The 19909-nt window shown below is 45.9% G+C and overlaps 1 protein-coding gene across 15 annotated transcripts in view; it reads left to right on the plus strand.

Annotated features, from left to right (window-relative positions):
- The window catches only part of LOC100459434 (tubulin-specific chaperone cofactor E-like protein), a 161081-nt gene that overhangs the window by 93735 nt on the left and 47437 nt on the right, over window positions 1-19909 (plus strand). For all 15 annotated transcript variants that reach the window (XM_063711482.1, XM_063711481.1, XM_054525268.1 and 12 more), the window contains 4 exons: window positions 1361-1773; window positions 8358-8928; window positions 10827-11419; window positions 12713-13286. In XM_063711482.1, the coding sequence (XP_063567552.1) occupies window positions 1361-1773; window positions 8358-8928; window positions 10827-11419; window positions 12713-13286 (2151 nt within the window). The remainder of the gene's footprint in view (window positions 1-1360; window positions 1774-8357; window positions 8929-10826; window positions 11420-12712; window positions 13287-19909) is intronic.

A 19909-nucleotide genomic window follows, 5' to 3' on the forward strand; every position in this document is an offset into this window, starting at 1 on the left:
TTCAACCCTATTCTCAACAGGTATAAAATGGAATTGCCTGTTGAAACATCATTGTTCCTGTTGGGCAGATAGAGTCAAGACTGTTACCGATGCACCTGCACCCTCCATTTGGGTTAACTTTGCAGCCTTGTGCTATTCACTCGATAGTCAGTTTTATAAAAACTTGAGATGTTATTTACATTGCTTAATGCTGTGTCTTTGATACTTGCCTTTTCAGACATTCTCATTTTACAAGTGCTTCTACTTCTATCAACCCGTGTCAACTTTTTTTATAACATCACTGTTCTCTGTGAGACAGGGATGAGAAATAGCAGTATCCACATTTTACAGGTTAGGAAAACAGACAGGTGGAAGTTGAATGAGTAGTCTTGGAAATGGATTGCAGATTTGTGACTGCTGCCCAGTTCTCTTGACCCCGACCCCCCCAGCAAGGACTAGATCACAGCCCCCAGCCCAGATGTGTTTCTATTTCAATTAAAGGTTGATGTTAGCAACCAGAAAATTTCAAAGTTTTTTGGTGGGGGAGGTCGTTTATTTACAGAAATGATTTTAAAGACTGCATGTCTACCAAAGAAATAATAGCGTTTTAAAAATTATCACATCTCTTTAAACCATTCCCCTCCCCTTTCCTCATTCTCTTCCTGACCTAGAATTTGTCAGCAAGGTCTGTCCGGTGCATAGACAGAGAGAAGTCCTGGACTTGGACAGGGCCCTAGAGTGGGAAAGAAGACAATTTGTGTAGGTGTAAATCCTGCCTAAGCAGCATCTGCAGGATTCATGAGCCTTTAAACGTGCAAGAAAGTGGTCAGTGCTTTCCAGAACCTTCCCAGGGAGTTTGGGATTTATACTCATGCATCTGACTCCTAATTAGTGCTATTGACCTTTTCCGGCACATACTGGGCCCCCAACAAATGTCTGTTGAATGAATGAACAAATTAGCAAACAAACAATGAGTGTTGCCGAGTAACCTGGGTAAACTGGGTCTTCCTTCGGAAGGAAAGGCAGGAAATGACTTCCAAGTATCATACCCTATTCCATGGATTCATGATAACGTGGTTTTCCTTGAATGTGAGTTTGCTCACCAGCCATGGAGATAATAATACCAAGAGCTCAGATGGGATTCAGACAGACTCCGCTCGGAATCCTGGCTTTACCACGGAGTTGCTGAGTGATCCTGGATGAATTACTCTACTTCTCTTAAGCCTCAGTTTCCTCATTTGTCAAATGAGGGTGGCCATACCTCCCTAACAGGGTTCTTACATGGATTAAATGGTATAAAGGAAGTAAAGCATTTAGCCCAATGCCTGGCACAGAGGGTAAATGCTCAGTAAATGTTGGCTTTAATATCATTATTCCCCAGGACAGTTCCTTCGGCGAGGGGAGGTGTTTTGGGATGACTTGAACTGCACCATCAAGTGTCGCTGTCTGGATTTCAACAATGAGATCTACTGCCAGGAGGCTTCCTGTAGCCCCTACGAGGTGTGCGAAACCAAAGGCAAATTCTTCTACTGCAGCGCTGTGGAGACCAGCACGTGCGTGGTGTTTGGGGAGCCGCACTACCACACTTTTGACGGCTTCCTCTTCCACTTCCAAGGCTCCTGTGCCTACTTGCTGGCCCGACAGTGTTTGCAGACTTCCAGTCTCCCTTTCTTCAGTGTGGAGGCCAAGAATGAACACCGCGGAGGTTCAGCTGTCTCCTGGGTGAAGGAGCTCTCAGTGGAGGTGAATGGCTACAAGATTCTCATCCCCAAAGGAAGCTATGGAAAAGTCAAGGTGAGACCCTCTCTATCCTTCACGGGGAAATGGAGAAGCTGGAGATTCTTCAGCCTAGGGAAGACTTCTCCAGATCTACTGGTTCTGCTGTTTGTCTCTGTACAGTGCCAGAGATGCACAGCTCTCCCTGCCTTGCAAATAGCTTGTAAAATAATTTACTGGGCCGAATTCTATGTGTACAAGAGCTATCCTAAGCTCTCTCCTCAACATGTCTATCTGCTTTTAAACTTAGAGTACATTTATATTCCTAGTTCCCTCATAAACACTGATAGACACACACACACACACACACACACACACACACACACAGAGAGTTCAGAAAAACTGGAAAGAGATAAGTTTCTCATGGTCCTGGCTTGCAATAATTGTAGCCACATAGCCATGCCCTGGAGATGGTACAAACGCAGTACAAACCCCCAATTCACTACAGCCTTTGATTAATAATCCTCACCCCACCTCAGCCCCAATTCTGTTTGCTCAAGAGCTGCTGCTTCATTTTCAGAGAAACCTCCAAATTGATTGATGTCTCCAGAGGTACCACCTGTGCAGGCACCTGGATTGGCTTTGGTGACTTCCTTAGTGAGGCTTGGGTGGGAAAGTCCCATGAAAGCTCTGCCCAGACACCCCTCGAATACAGTCCCTAACTCCCACCTAGAATAACAGAGAAGAACATGGGTCTCTGCTGGCCAGTTTAGCATATGCAAATGATTCCTGTCACTGTCCACCTGGATTTGAAGCAGGGACATCAACAAAAGAGAGAAAGCAAAAAGCTACTAGCAATTACTCAATTTGTGCAGGCCCCAATTTTCATAGTGTTAATCAAGACCTTGTTGCAACCGTGTATTTATTCAAGCAGTAATAACCAAGACCACAGGGGTTGATTGCTGCAACCCGGTGCAATCCTTAATCCCCCTGCATGGAGGTCATTACAGAGATTACAAACCAGAACTGATGCCAATGCAGGGATTTATTTCTTTTTTAAAAAAATGTGTTGTAGTTTTAATTGATGTGGCGTGTCCAACAAAAGGCAGGGCCAGGGAACTAATTCCACTCTTTCTGGCTCTGCCTTTTCCAGGTCTGTGCAGTTTATCAGTCTCATAATGAGGAAAGTGAGCTATTACTGTGGTTGAAATGCCAGTGTGCTTGCTATTTGGTTAGTCTTTGTAGGGACAGCTCTGTATATCAAATCAAGGCTAAGAGTTTAGATACAGAAGTTTGGAGATTTTCCCTTTTAAATTTATATTGTGCTGTTGAGCACTATACTTATCCTTGTAGATAAGTGCTGGCATTTCAAGCTAGAAAAAATTTTCACTAGCTTCCCCCTACTTTCCTGTATTTGGGGATGATGTGTATGATACCAGTAGTTGAAAAAGAAAGCTTCATGCTTTATTCCTATTTTGTATTTTGATTAAAATTCTTTTTCATTCTCAGTCAGATTTTTTTTTAGAAGGAAAGGGACACCGTCATTTCTTTCAGGCCCAGCAGCTCTGCTAATTTTGTGTGACTCTGTTCCATGGTCCAAGCATAGGGCATGGATTCCTCAATTTTCTGTAGCGACAGGGAGATGTGGATGTGAATGTAAATGTTTCAGAAAGAAAAGGTTATGTGACTCCAACTGCAGGCTAACAATGGCTTCCTTTTCCTTTTGCCAAATGGTTTCTAAGCGTCTCTGAATACACCTGCCCTGCTGGGGAGACTGGCCCGATGGATGGCAGAGCCCCGACCCAGGGTGATGTGGGGACAGGCAGGGAGAGGGCTTGGAAGCAGGAAGGAGCCTGAGATGCCGGGAGGCAGCTGACTTCTTCAGCCATGCTGTGCCAGACCAGAAATGGCCACTAAGATCTGTTCTTCCAAAACACAGACCCCGCTTCTCCAGCACTGTCTCCATATGCTGGGATTAGGAGCTGGGTTCTATATATGGATTTTCCCCCATTGAACTGTTCTCAAATAACAAAATAAACAGTTTAGGATTAGATATACCAGTAGGACCAAAGAAAGGCAGCATAAGTAAAAATCCATCTAGAAGAAGCGTCTCCTTCTAGCTAATACCAGTTCTCATCTTTCTTCCCCACATGAACACAAGTAGTTTAGGGTGCTCCAGTGAACAGGGAGCCAAGGCCAACTATCCCATGGCAATGAGCAGCTTGGACTCTGGGGCTGGACCTGTTCAAATTCCTATGCCACCACCGCCAGCTGAGTGGCCTGTTTGAGCTTCGTTTTCTTTGTCTGTGAGACAGGGCCCTCTAGGAGGCAGGGCTCCTGGGCTGTAGCTGGCCTTGGGCGGCCTCTCCTCAGCACTGGGATACAGGCAGCGGGGAGAAGTGGAGAGAACCTGGCTTTGGAGCTTGACTAGGAGGAGTCAGGCTCTGTCACTTGCAAGTCACACCAGCCCCCATCCTCAATTTCCTCATCTATAAAAGGAGAAAATGATAAGGACCTCCTAAGGCTGTTATGAGAATTAAATAGAATAGCCACAGGGCAATGTCCAGTACAAAGCCTGGCACACAGTAGGCGCTTGGTGGATGCTGGCTCCCTATGACCATTCCCATGGAACTTTCTTTCAGTTCCAAGACCTGTGCCTCTGTGACTCCACTTCTCTCCTCCTCCGCCTGCCCCCACCCACATCCTGGGAGAGGTATTGTGGAAGAGGGAAATGGCCAAAACGCAGGCAGAAGAAAAGCAAGCAAACAGGCGAGGCTTATCAGCTGTCTGCTAACCATAGGTTGAGGACAGGGTCAGAGGAATGAAGCAGGGAATTACACTTGGGGACAAGAATTCTCTGGGATCTCCTGCTCTAAGCACTGTGGGACACAAGCACAATGACTCTATAGTGAGAGTGAAAGGGGGTGCAATGAACGCTTATGCCAGAAAAAAAAAAGGTATCAACTGGAACGTTACTGACACCCACAGTCACCCAGGTGTCAGGTCAGCCTGAGTGCAACAAGAACAGAGGCAGGGAAACTGGCATCCTGGGGGTTGTGATGATAGGGGGACTGTAGAAATATCCAGAACCAGCCTACCCCATGGCTTCTGCTTTAGGACACAGTAAGATTTTTTTCCCTTGCTATCAGGAGCTTAAGTAAGAGAAGAGGAGCCCATTCAGCAGTTGACGTATTTGACATTCATAATTATACCAACATTGGGAAAGATTTCCCCTTCCACTTACCACCACAGAACAATGGATAAGTGTTCAGCACTCTTACTAGCTGACCTTCCCTATAATATGGCTCTTCTCTCCCTTTTCTCTTAGGGTAGGAAAAGCCATATTATAGGCAAGGTCAGCTAGTAAGAGTTGGCTAACCCTCTACCAGGAGATAAGAATAAATTAATCAACTCCTTGGTTTTTCTTTCTACTTCTAGCTCTCTGCAGGATGCTTTATTTCTCAAGCTTATTTTCTTATTCCCTTCCCCCATTGCTATGATCTAAATATTTGTGTCCCCTCAAAATTCATATGTTGAAATTCTAACTCCTAAGGTGATGGTAAAGGAGGTGAGACCTTGAGGAGGTGATTAGGTCATGAGGGTGGAGCCCTTATGAATGGAATTAGTGCCCTTAGAAAGGAGGCCAGAGGGAGCTCATTTCTTCTTTCACCATATGTGAACACAGCTGGAAGGTGCCATTTATGAACCAGAAAGTGGGCTCTCGCCAGACAATGAATCTGCTAGCCCCCTGACCTTATACTTCCCAGCCTCCAGAACTGTGAGAAATAAATTTCAGTTGTTTATAAGCTACCCAGTTTATGGTATTTTGCTCTAGCAGCCCAAACAGACTAAAACAGAAGATTGGTACCAGGAGTGGGGTGCTGCTGTAATAAATACCTACAAATGTGGTAGCAGTCTGGGCACGGTGTCTCACACCTATAATCCCAGCACTTTTGGAGGCCAAGGAGGGCAGATTGCTTGAGCTCAAGAGTTCAAGACCACCCTGGGCAGCATGGCAAAAGCCTGTCTCTCCAAAAAAAAAAAAAAAAAAAAAAAATAGCCAAAATAGCCAGGTGTCGTGGCGTGCACCTGTAGTCCCAGCTACTCAGGAGGCTGAGGTGGGAGCATCACTGGAGCCAGAGAGGTTGAGGCTGCAGTGAGCCATGGAGTGCCACTGCACTCCAGCCTGGGAGATAGAGCAAGACCCTGTCTCAAAAAAAAAAAAAAAAGTGGTAGCAGCTTTGGGTAATTGGTAGAGGCTGGAAGAGTTTTGAAGTACATTCTAGCAAAAGCCTACATTGTAGTGAATGGACCATTAAGGGTGATTCTGGTGAGGACCAACTACTAATCTATAGAGACAGAGAGATGCATGTGGCGTCTGCCACGGTAAATTTTGGAAGGGATGCTCAGACCGTCATCTCATCTCCTAGACAACTCAGAAAGTAGCAACAATGATGACAGTTAAGACCCTTGTTTTTCTCATGTGGCAGAAATCAGTGTGGGTCCAGGACACCCTGGAAAGTTTATGTGCACTTATAGTCAAGCCCACCGAGGGCTGTTCTAAGACAAGTCATTCCATCCCCGCCCATGAGCATGGGTGTCCATAGGTGCTAGGCATGGTAAGTGTGAAAAAGAAAATTAACTCTCTCTCTTTGAGGCTTATCAAGCCACTTACTCACCCGTACTAGATGCCTGGGACTCACTCTTGATTCTTCCCTCATTTCTCATGCCCCATTGCAAAACCACCATGTCCAGCTGTGTGTGTTCTATAAGCTCATCCCTCCCTCTCATGTCTGCAGCTAGTTCAGGCTCTCATCCTTATCACCTCCCTGGACTCCTGCAGCAGTTGCCTGTCTGGCTTCTCTGTTTCTAATCTCAACTTCCTTCAATAATTTCTTCATGCTATCCAGAAGGAGCTTTCTAAAACACAAATCTGATGATGTCATTCCCTTGCTTAAAAGCATTCAAGGGCTCTCCCTACAGAATAGAAATCCAGCTTTTGTTTTGTTTTTAACATGGCTTAAAAGGCCCTCCCAGATCTGTTCTCAACACAGAAGCCAGAGCAATTCTTTTAAAGCAGAAGTCAGATCATGCTGACCCTTTGCTTTAAACACTTCCTGGGCTCTCCATCTTGCTCAGAGTCAAAGCCAAAGTCTTTACAATGGCTGACAGGCCCTGCTTGTTCTGGCTGCTCTTCTCACTCTGACGTCATCTATTGCTGCCCTCTCCTGCTGTCTCTCTCCACACACTGTCCCCCACACCCCTTGTAATCCTGGGAGTGCCCAGGTATGCTCCCAACCTAAGGCTGCTGTTCCCTCCTCAAGAGCCACTCTCACCCCAGATAACCACATGGATTGCTTCCTTATCTCAGATGTCTTCTTCCCAAGGAGGTCTTCCCTGACCATCTACTTAAAATTAGAAACCCTTTTCCTTAGCACTTTTTAGAAAAGTATTTCCTGCTCTTTATTTTTCTGCATTAACACTCATCTGACATGAGTTTTACTCATTTATTTTGCTTGTTGTTCGTCTCCCCAGCTAAAATGTAAGTTCCATGAGGCAGAGATTTCTGTTCATTTCACTTGCTGCTAATCCCCAACCCTTAGAACGGTGCTAGGTACACAGAAAGGCCTAAATACATATTTGTAGAATGAATGGACCTTGCCTGTACCTCCGGCATCATCTTCAGCCATCTCTTCCCTCTGTAGTCCAGTAACACCTCAGTGTCTGCCCCCCAAACCCACCCAGCTATTCCTCACCCTCCTGCCTCTGCTCTCTTGTCTTGGATTTCTCTGCCCTTCCTCCACTCTTCCTTTGGCCAATTCTGTTTATCTTTAAAGATCCAGGTTAGACTTAACTGCTTCTAAAAACCTTACGTGATTCCCCTATGCTGGATTCAATGTTCATTTACTACTCTCCCATTGTATCCTCTATTGACTCACAGTTAAAGAGTATGCTGTAAGTATCGATGCATGTCCCTCTTCTTCAGCAGACTGAAGGCTCCTTGAGGGGCAGGGGCAATTATGTTTTTTAACCCTTTACATCTCAGTTCCTGACATAGTGCTTGGTACCTAGCAGGTGTTTAATTGTGTTGTTGTTGAATGGTTACATGACGTAGTTCTGATACAAGGAAGTTACAGAGTACAACACTTGGAGAATACTACATCAGGACAGCCTCAAAGCTAAATGGTGTCCAGCAGTGGACCCAGCACACACTCGAGCTGAGAGTGGGGTCGGGAGGACTAAAGGCAGGAAGGAGGTCCTGGAAAATGCATGACTTAAGCTGAGACTTAAAGAATGGATATTTAGAGGAATGCAGAGGAAAAGGGAGGTGACTGGTCTTTGAAGAAAAGATTTGAAGCTAGCCAAGAGCCAGCCAGGAAATGTTGACAACCACACAGTCCCCAGAGGAGTCCGTAGTGGCACTCGGTATGCCACAGCAATCACAGCCCATATACACAGTCCTTGGGCTGGCCCACAAGCAGCTCTCTCCATTTTCCCCCAGGCCTTTGCCTTAATCAGAGGGAAGCCCACTGGAGCCTGGACGTTTAGGTGGCCATTCTCTCTGGAGTGTTGAGTTGCTTTGCCTTCCTTTCCTGATCTCTGCTGGAACCCAGTGCCTGGGCACCTGCTCACCTGCCTTTCACTATTACTGTTGTTGGCAGGTTAATGACCTAGTGACTTCTTTGCCCGTCACCTTAGACTTGGGGACAGTGAAGATCTACCAGAGTGGCATGTCTACTGCTGTGGAAACAGATTTTGGGCTCTTAGTGACTTTTGATGGCCAGCACTACGCCTCCATTTCCGTCCCAGGCTCCTATATAAACTCCACCTGTGGACTCTGTGGAAACTATAATAAAAATCCACTGGATGACTTCCTCCGCCCGGATGGCAGGCTGGCCATGTCTGTCCTGGATCTGGGAGAGAGCTGGCGTGTGTACCATGTGGACTGGAAGTGCGACTCCGGCTGCATCGACAACTGCACCCAGTGTGACGCTGTCACTGAAGCCCTCTACTTTGGCTCTGACTACTGCGGCTTCCTCAATAAGACAGATGGCCCTCTGTGGGAGTGTGGCACTGTCGTGGACCCCACTGCTTTTGTGCACAGCTGCGTGTATGACCTGTGCAGTGTGAGGGACAATGGCACGCTCCTCTGCCAAGCCATCCAGGCCTATGCTCTTGTGTGCCAAGCCCTTGGCATTCCAGTTGGAGACTGGCGAACCCAGACTGGGTGTGGTAAGCTGGCATCCCATCCCCATGACAGGTCTCTCTTGTGCAGGGGGCAAGGATAGGCTTTGGGGGCTCCTCCAAATGTCCTTGTTAAGACTTGTGACCCAAGAATGAGAGGGAGGTTGAAATTGCACAAATTACAAAGAACGAATTGTGAAAGGATCTTTACTTTTACCCCCACCCAATACCACAGCCAGGAAACAAGAACCCATTGATGAACATACACGGTCTGGAAACATGAAAGGCATGGCAGGAAGTCCCGTAGCAGGGGATGGCAGCTCCAGAGTTGAGTGAGGAGGTGGGGTGTCCAGAGGTGGAGGTGGCTACTTTTGTGGCTGTTGAGTTAATGCAGCTGTGGGCCTGGGTCATCAAAACTAGCCCTTGGGAAAATAGCTCACCTCCCACATGGAACCTGTAGCAATTGTTCCTGGCACTTTCTTCTCCACTGTCAGACCCTTTAGGGTTTGTGCCCTGCTGCTGCTGCAGATGAGGAGTACAGCATATGAGTAAAGAAGCCCTTTTTCTTAAATATTAGGAGTGGTTAGGAAAAGCCCCAACTTTGAGGGAAATCCTGGCTCTTTTGAATTACACTTTTGGATTAAGCATTTTGTACCATTTAATCGTCTTATTATTTTTTCCCTGTATCCCACTTAAATATTTATTTCTTTTTCTAGTTATACACAGTTTAAAAACAAATAGATTTCGTTTCCTTCCTAGTCCTTGGTTTTCTGCATATGAGTAAATAGAAAATTGTAATCCATGCATTTGAGAGTGCTAGGGAGGTGAGAAGATTTAAAAGTTTCTTTAAGTTCCAAGGCTAGAGGGAGAATTCTTCCTATCAGTATAAGTTGGAGTCACATAAACCATCATGTATCAGGTTCAATTCTTAAGAGTTTTGGTCAAACTACAATACAAGCAACTGTATTCTTGCTGTGTGACTGACCAGCCTCTCTTATGACCAGAGCATCCATATTTGGATTCAAGTTGAGATTGAATATGGCTTCTCTTTGATCCTTATATAAGCCAAGAGTATCCAAATTACCTAACTAAAATGTTACAATGGCTACAGATATATATTTTCTAGTGGCACTACTTTCCCATCCTCTACATTTGTCTTTCTTTTCTCTCTCTTATTCTGGCTCAATGGACCCTATTTAATTCAGAGAGCTAGTTTAATGGCCCCTGAGCCCCCGCTTGTTGGATTCAACCAGACTCAAACATTTATGTAGACCTAGATGTTATTAAAGCAAGAACCGAAGATTTCTAAGGCAAGAAGGGCCTTTAGAAGACATCTTACCTTGTCTCCTGGAGAAACAGCCACACAAATTCTTTGAATTCTTTGGAGGTAGCCAGGGTGCTTTCTTATTTTGAATATCCCAGGGAATTCATCCCCACAGCCTTCCTTGGTCACACTTAGGTATTTTAGGTGCCTCCCTGTTACAAATTTCACGTTTTCAAATTACTCCTCTAATAGTTACATTTTTCATTTCTCCTGAAAATTGGATTTATTTCCTTCTAAGAATGGACCATGCTCTTTAAAATCAGATCAATTTATATGTCCATCAGTGGAAGCTCTTAAAAGATCTCGGTAGTGTGGATCATCAAATAATAAACCTATATTGGGTAATTAGCAGTCTAGAAAGGATGGCATCCTGAAAGTTTAATTTTAGTCAAGATGATCAAATTCCAATAGAAGTTCACAGTCCAATCGCGCTGCTCAGTGGTTATTAGGAGAGTCATTGAGCTGGGTTTTACAGATACAACCTCAATTCTCTCTTCCCCGAGTGGCTGCTTGACCCTCACTCTAGGAACTAAATGATACAGGAGGAGCGTTAAGATTCTGGCCGGTTAGCACTCCGGGTCCATTCACCTTGTTATCGGCTGTCTTCCTTTCCCTGCGTCAGTGTCCACAGTGCAGTGCCCGAGCTTCAGCCACTACTCCGTGTGCACAAGCAGCTGCCCTGACACATGCTCCGACCTGACGGCCTCGCGGAACTGCGCCATGCCGTGCACGGAGGGCTGCGAGTGCAATGAGGGCTTCGTCCTCAGCACCAGCCAGTGCGTCCCGCTGCACAAGTGCGGCTGCGACTTCGACGGCCACTACTACACCATGGGGGAGTTCTTCTGGGCCACGGCCAACTGCACTGTGCAGTGCCTGTGCGAGGAGGGCGGGGACGTCTACTGCTTCAACAAGACCTGCGGCAGCGGGGAGGTGTGCGCCGTGGAGGACGGCTACCAGGGCTGCTTCCCCAAGCGGGAGACTGTGTGCCTGCTCAGCCAGAACCAGGTGCTGCACACCTTTGATGGCGCCTCCTACGCCTTCCCCTCCGAGTTCTCCTACACCCTCCTGAAGACCTGCCCTGAGCGCCCAGAGTACTTGGAAATCGACATCAACAAGAAGAAGCCCGATGCAGGACCTGCTTGGCTGCGGGGACTTCGGATCCTGGTGGCCGACCAGGAGGTCAAGATAGGAGGCATCGGGGCTTCGGAAGTCAAGGTAAGGCTCCTTGATCCTTTGGAGGGGTTCCTGGTACGTCCAGCCAGGAGGAGGAGCTCGCCATCCTCTTCAGGTTTGCCTTTCTGCCTCTGCCTATGAGTGGATTTTAGGAAGAAGATGGCTCCAAACGGGAGCGTTTTCTAATGATCTGCACCAAATAAGACTTATCAGGTGGAGAAATGGCATGCAGCTGGGATTTCTCCAATTAGATAGAGCAAGACTAGCTCTCCGGAATAGCAAATACTTACAGAACACTTACTATGTGCCAAGCACTATTCTAAGGCCCTTATAAGCAGTATCACCCTTCATCTTACGATCCTCATTTTACAGATGAGAAAGCTGAGGAGCAGAGAGGCTGAGTAACTTCCACAGGGACACCTAACCGTGAAGGGGGATTCGCACCCGCCTGGCTGGCTCCAGAATCTGTGCTCTTAACCCTTGCACCCTACTAACTCCCCTACCTGTACAAGCCAGTCTATGTGGGGTGATGTAAGGGGTGACTCCCACCCCTCTGACTTGCTGTGAAAAACCCATCACTAGGCACCCAGACTCATAGATCCTTAGCTCTAGAAGGACTCTTGAGAATTATCTAGTGCAACTCCTCATTTCACATGAAGATACTTACTAAAAGGGTAAGTGAAGGTCCCACAGCTAATTGTTGCAGAACTGGGATGCAACATGCATTTTATGTCACCTGAAGTCTAGTTTGGAAAACAAAAGCCAACACAGTACTGCCCAAGGAGATAATAAAATACACATCCACAAACTGGAAGGGATGTGTTTTTATTCTCATTGCCACATTGGCAGAGATTTATTTATTAATAGACTGTGGGAAGTAGATAGAAGAACGGACAGCCAGATCATTAGAGATATGCTATGTGCCCTCGAGGAGCTGGGACACAGGAAAAGTAAGACTGGAAGAGAAAAGGAGCCAGAAAGGCAGGGAAAGAGGGGAGCTATTTTGAAAGGTACCAAAACAGAGATGCCAGGCAGCCAGGAGGGAGCCATGTATCTAAGACGATTTTTACTCACACTTCAGTTTAGTTTGTTTTGGCCTAGCTTTGGGTCCAGAACACACAAATAAACAGCAAATGGGTCTAATCAGGGGAATCCAAAAAGAAATAAATAAAGAAGCCCATGACAAATCGGTTGGTATCTGTGTGGGTTCCATCAGCTTCTTGACCTCTCTCAAAAGGCTAGCAATAGGGCAGACCGTGTCCTTATCCCAAAGCCTAGGAAATGGGAAGCGCCCTGTGTGTCTCTGGAATTGATAAGAATGACTTGATTTTTCAGTTGAATGGTCAGGAAGTGGAATTCCCTTTTTTCCATCCTTCGGGGAAGCTGGAAATTTATCGAAACAAAAACAGTACGACAGTGGAGTCCAAGGGTGTGGTGACTGTCCAGTACTCAGACATAGGTCTATTGTACATCCGGCTGTCCACCACGTACTTCAATTGCACGGGGGGCTTGTGCGGCTTCTACAATGCCAACGCCAGTGACGAGTTCTGTCTCCCCAACGGCAAGTGCACGGACAACCTGGCAGTGTTCCTGGAAAGCTGGACAACTTTTGAGGAGATCTGCAATGGAGAGTGTGGGGACCTGCTGAAGGCCTGCAACAATGACTCGGAGCTGCTCAAGTTTTATCGAAGCCGCTCCAGGTGCGGCATCATCAACGACCCCTCCAACAGCTCCTTCCTGGAGTGCCATGGGGTGGTGAACGTCACTGCCTACTACCGCACCTGCCTCTTCCGCCTGTGCCAGAGTGGGGGCAATGAGTCAGAGCTCTGTGACTCTGTGGCCCGGTATGCAAGCGCCTGCAAGAATGCCGACGTGGAGGTGGGGCCCTGGCGGACCTATGACTTTTGCCGTAAGTTGGGGTTGGATTCTGGGAGAGGCTTTCTAGGTGGGAAATAGGTGGCATACTGGGCCTTACTCAGGACTTCTCTTCCAGGTGGGACTGAGCTCAAGGGTGATGTTAATTACTGTGTATACCTACCCTAGTCTGATGTGTCCTCCCAAAGACTCATCACCCCAAACTGGAGAGCTTCTCGTCTTTACTTTTGTTCCTAACTGCACAGTACCTCCTCACTGTAGAACAATTAACCATCCTATTTACATGTGGTTTTATCTAGCAGAGGGTAGAGGCACCATGTCAAAGGACTAGAAATCTTTGTGATGGCTCTGTAGGTGCCTTCTCCCTTGGCAAAGAAGGGCCCCATTCATTTCGATAGGAAGCGATTGGCTAGGGCGCCTTTGGGGCATGGAGATTAGCGTGCTCCCCAGGGCAAACCTGACAATGGGTATTAAGAGAGTCCTGTGTTGCTGGCTTTTAATTTTGTCCCAAGAGTATCTGACCCCTCTCAGCAATGCAGTGGCAAGTACTAGTAGTAATTAGGAAACTTGCTGAGAAGACCTGATACATAACACCCTTGGTTACCGGGGAGGCCCCAGGGAGAAGTAACATGGCAGAAGGCAGGACCCACTCGTAGAACAAGAACTGCCTCATCTGGCCTTCAGCACACAACCCTCTCCTACCACAAAGGTGGGCCCCACACCAAAGCCAAGGCCACCATTAAGATTCCATCCCCGGCTTGGCGTGGTGGCTAACGCCTGTAATCCCAGCACTTTGGGAGGCCGAGGCAGGTGGATCACGAGGTCAGGAGATCGAGACCATCCTGGCTAACATGGTGAAACCCTGTCTCTACTAAAAATACAAAAAATTAGCAGGGTGTGGTGGCGGGTGCCTGTAGTCCCAACTATTTGGAAGGCTGAGGCAGGAGAATCGCTTGTACCTGGGCTGTGGAGCTTGCAGTGAGCCAAGATCACGCCACTACACTCCAGCCTGGGCGACAGAGCAAGACTCCGTCTCAAAAAAAAAAAAAAAGGATTCATCCCTGATGGCTATTTATCTGTCCTCCGTTTTTAATTGGCAAAAGTATTTTTTAATTTGAAATAATTTTAGACTTACAGAAAAGTTGCAGGAATAATACAGTCTACCATTCTCTCAGATTCCCTAATCATTAACATTTTAACACATTTTCTTTCTAATTTTGTCTCTGAAAATATACTCCCTCTTTTTCTAAACCACTTGAGAGTAAGTTGCTGTCATTATGCCTGTTTGTACCTAAATATTTCAGTGTGTTTCCTAAGAATAAGAACATTTATATGACCATAACATAATCATTAAAATCAGGATATTGCCATTGATACAATACTATTATGTAATCTGAAGACCATGTTCATATTTTGTTAGTGGTTCCAATAATGTCTTTTACAGCCAAAACAAAAAACAAACCCTGGAGTCCAATCCAGGGTCACATGTTGCATCTTATTATGATGTCTCTGTAGGCGCCTTTAATCTGGAGTAGGTCCTCGGTTTTTGACTTTCATCATCTTAGCATTTTTGAAGAGTACAGGCCAGTTATTTTGCAGACTGTTTCTCAGTTTGAGTTGGCTTATATTTCTTCCTGGTTATATTGAAATTATGCATTTTTGGCAGGAATACCACAAAAGCAATGATGTGTCTTCTCAATGTGTCATATCTGGAGGCCTCTGATGTTGGTTTGTCCCGTTACACTGAGCATGATAGATTCGATCGCTTGCTTAAGGTAGTGTCTGTCAGATTTCTCCATTGAAAGTTACTGTTTTTTTATCGTATAATTAATACATATTTTTCAGGGAACTACTTTAAATTTAGGTAGCTATTCTATTCCTTGAACTTGCATACACTAGATTTAGCATCCAGTGATGATTTTTGCCTGAATCATTTATTAGTTTGTGAAATGGCAATTTTTTTCTAATTCAATGGCTCCTGCATTTATTAGTTGGCATTCTACTATAAAGAGATGTCCTTTTCACCCATTTATTTATTTTTATTTGTTTAGATGACTCATGGATTCCTACTTAACTGATTGTATCTGTTATCATAATTTGTTTTATGCTCAAATTGTTCCATATATGGCCAGTGGGAGTCCCCTCCAGCAGTGGTTTCTGTTGACATTTGCTTCATCATTCGTTGCTTTCCACGAGGCACAATGTACTCCAGGCTCATCTTGTACTTTCTCTGCTCTAGCCTTGGATTAGCCATTTCTCCAAGGATCTCTGGTTCCTTCAAGTGGAGCGTAGTGTTGAGGAGATAGGATCTGGCTGTCAGGTGTGCCCATTCTTTCTAGAGTGTCATTGATTCTAGCATTCCTTAGTGGAGAGCATGAGGAAATGCATGTATGTGTCTATACACACCCTCCATACACATTTTTGTGTAGCCAGGTGTGTTGCTCTCTCTTTTTATCTGTCTCTGTCTCTATCTCACCATGAGTTCATACTGAACCTACAATTTCAGTGTAATGCCACAGAGTTTTCTAGTTTTCCTTTTTTTTTTTTTTTTTTTGAGATGGAGTCTCACTCTGTCACCCAGGCTGGAGTGCAGTGGCATGACCTCAGCTCACTGCAACCTCTGCCCCCCCAGGTTCAAGCGATTCTCCTACCTCAGCCTCCCGAGTAGCTGAGATTACAGGCACCTGCCACTGCACCCGGCTAATTTTTTTTTTTTTTTTGTATTTTTAGTAGAGATGGGGGTTTCACCATCTTGGCCAGGCTCGTCTTGAACTCCTGACCTCGTGATCCACCCACCTTGGCGTCCTAAAGTGCTGGGATTACAGGCGTGAGCCACCGCGCCCGGCCAGTTTTCCATTTTTTAGTTTCTTTTATCTGAGAGTGAGAAACCTGGCCCATTGTATTTCCTCCTGTTTGTTTATTTTCTTAGCTTCTTATTTTGAAATAATTTCAAAGCTACATAAGAGAACACCTGCATACTCGTTGCCCAGATTAACCTATTAATAACATTTGTTCATTTGTTTTATCATTCCTTCCCTTTCCCTGTCTCTTCCTTCCTCCCTCCCTGCCCTTCACGTGAGGGTGAGTTGCAGACTTCATACCTCATTACCCGTAAAACTTCAGTATGTATTTCCTTAGAGTAGGGGCGTTTGTATACATAACCACAGTACAGTTTTCAACCTTAGGAAATTTAACATTGGTACAGTAATTTAACATCCGTATTCCAATTTTGTCAGTTGATGGAGTAATGGTCTTTACAGCTCTTTTGGGGTGCCAGGGTGGGGCACTCAGTACAGACCTAATTTAGAATCACACGTTGCATTTCATTGTCATATCTCTTTAGTCTCCTTTAATCTGGAACAATGACTTAGTTTTCTTTGTCTTTTCTGATATGGGCATTTTTGAAGAACGCAGCCTCCCAGCTTTTTGAAACAGAATGACCCTCCATAAACAGAATGACCCTCCATTGGGGTTGATGTTCCATCCTTAGGAGCTTCAGCTGTGCATCTCCACTCAGCCTCCCGGGCAGGTGCCACGTGGTTTTTCTCGTGGAATCACAGCACACACGGAAGCACGATCTTGTCCAGCCTCCCCTCACTGGTGATGTGCATGTTGATTCCCCGGTCAAGGTGTTGTCAAATGTCTCTGCTGCAGAGTCACTGTGAGCTTTCCCTTGCAACTAATAAGCAACCCGTGGGGAAATACTTTAAGAGTGTGCAAATATCCTGTCTGTCAGTCTATCTGTCTGTCTATCAGTCGTCTTATCAATCTGGACATGGATGCCTGTTTTTTCCAGTGGTCTATATTTCATCTGTATTTCATCTTCCATGTATTAATTATTTTTGCTGTTAAAATTGCTCTGGATTGGCCTGTAGGAGCTCCTTCAAGCCGGCTCCTGTGTCCCTTCAGCATGCCTCTGTCATTTTTTTTGAGCACTTTCTTCCTTTTGGCATAACAGGGTGCTTCATGCTCATCTTTTAATCTTCCCTGCCCCATGCTGGAATCAACTTGACTCCAAGAAGCCCTGGTGAGTGGGGAGTGTTATTAGAAACCAAGATGTAAGGGAGGTGTCCCCATTGCTGTTGGGGTGTCTTTGCTTTGCCTCTAGGTCCTTTCAACAGTCAGAGCTGAAAACCAACACACACCACACACACACACGCGCACACACACACACACACACATAACTTTTTAACTCTACGATTCCTGACCTTGGGAAATCCAAGGAGCATGTGGAGAGCTTAGTGGTTGTCATCTCAGAAGGGCAGTTGTGTCCCTGGTGAGCCCCCGGGGAGGGACTAATAGCAGATGCTGTGACTCCAAAGCTACCTACAGCAGGACAGCCTCCACGGTTTCTGTTGGCCACCACATCTGGTGGGACCTTATCATACTTTCCCAAAGTCTTTTTTTTTTTCATCCACCTCCCTGTATCCTCTTTTGTCCTATCTCCAGCTTATCCAACACGATCTCTGTTTCTGCTCCCACATTGAGCCTCCCAGTTGTATTTCATTCATGCTACAGGATTGCCGAGTCTCCCCCATACCAAATCTATTCTGTTGCCAGGCCATTTCAGTGCCGTCCTTTTAGACTGCTAACTCCTACCTGGCAGGGAATGTTTCTGAGTTGTTTTTGTGCTGCACGGAGCACAGTTTGGTAGCGTCGTGTGTGCCAAGTTAGCAGGGCGTGATGGTGATATTCCCTGTTTCCCTGCATGTGACAGCTACTGAGAAAAGCTTCTCACTATCCCTCATCTGGGCTAGCAGACCTGGAGGAAGCTCTTATCAGTGTCTTTTTTAGGGAAGATGTGGGCAGAAGCAGTCACATGGAACATGGCTTTCTTGGGCTGAGGGCCAGGGCTCCTACTTGAGATGTCCCCCAGGATGTCTCATCTAGATCTTGTGTACATGGATCTGGTGAGAAGGACTGGATAGTGCACACTTGATTCATCAGGCCTCCGAGCACTAACGGATTAATCTGGTCGGCGTCTTGCATGGTGGGGATTGAACTGGACGACAGCTGTGAATCAGGAACACAAGCTTCTTTGAACCTAGAGAGCGACAACTGCTGCCTCTGTGTTCAGATATTTTTAACTGGCCCTCCTGTTGGCAGAGCCAGGCTGCCCGATTAAACAATTTCACAGAGGCATTCTGGAGCCTAGGGGAAGTTTTATTACTCCACGTCTGTGTGTTCCAGACTTTCAGACAAATTCAGACAACACAATAAGTCATAAAGTGAGAGCCATTTAAATAAGTCATGTTATTTGCTATCACCATAAATCTGCAGTCAGTGTTAGAACATTCATAATTTAGAGACAAATGTGAAAATCCCTCTATACAGACATAGATAATCAGTGCTGAACTAGCCTTCAACTCCAAAGCCATGTGGTATTGTAGTCAATGGGAGCGGAGATAGTCCTTTAGCCCAGAGGAAAAAATGATTGGCTTTCAGTCCACAGTGCAGAACTGTTGTATCGGTACTTGTGGGCAGAACTATTATTGCCATGCAATTTATTTCTCTGTAATGTCCTCCGTGTCCTTGGATTGTAAAACAGTATTAAGGAGTGATGGTATGTATACGAGCTAAAGAAAGTTTTAAAGGCGAGATCTTATTTTCCCAGAAGATGGTGGGGACTTCGCTGATCTTTAGATTGCAGACTTGTAGGAGGCTTCTTCTGTGCTCCTGAGTTCTGTCCCTGCCCCTGTCAAATTGTGACCCATTAAAGTAATAGTGAGAAATGGGAAGTATGCCCACCACTACATGGTGAGTATCCCGTGCTGTTATCATTTTATGTGCTTTTTTTTTTTTTTCTCCAGACGGAGTCTCGCTCTGTCACCCAGGCTGTAGTACAGTGGTGCAATCTCTGCTCACTGCAACCGCCACCTCCCAGGTTCAAGCGATTCTAGCACCTCAGCCTCCCGAGTAGCTTAGGTTACAGGTGCGTGCCACCACACCTGGCTAATTTTTTTTGTATTTTTAGTAGAGATGGGGTTTCACCATGTTGGCCAGGCTGTCTTGAACTCCTGACCTCAGGTGATCCACCTGCCTTGGCCTCCCAAAGTGCTGGGATTACAAGTGTGTGCTGTGCTTTTTGACCAAGAGACTTGATCTTTCAAGGAAGGCTTCTGGGAAGATGGGCAATTTGAAGTGAGACTTGAAGGATGGGTGGGACTTGGCTTTGTGGGTGGGGGGGCTGTCCAGGAAGGGGAAAGCGCATGAGCAAAGGGGCTGCGGGGTGATGACCTCCTTTGCAGAGAATGATGAGGAGGTGGACGAGGCCAGAGGGCACCAGGAACAGAGAAATGAAAGACAAAGGGAGAGACTACAAGCCAATTTGCAGAGTAAAAATACCTACATATAGCCTGTCTGTGTAATAGAAGGAGGTGCAAAGAGGAGAAAGGGCATACCACTGATGGAGACCCTCTTCGTAGATTAGATTATTAACCCTCAAAACAACCGTGCTAGCTAAATGTGGTTCATACTTAATGAAAGAGGAAACAGAAGCTCTGAAGACATGAAATAACATACCAGAGTTAAGTTAGCAGCATCCACACGTCTCTGTGGTCCCAAAACATACAATGCTCCCTCTCCAGAGTCTTTGAGTCAGTGGACCCAGATTAAATTTCACTCTGGCACTTACTAGTTAGATTTATTTAAATCATT

This window comes from Pongo abelii, chromosome 9, assembly GCF_028885655.2.
Source record: "Pongo abelii isolate AG06213 chromosome 9, NHGRI_mPonAbe1-v2.0_pri, whole genome shotgun sequence".
NCBI lineage: Eukaryota > Metazoa > Chordata > Mammalia > Primates > Hominidae > Pongo > Pongo abelii.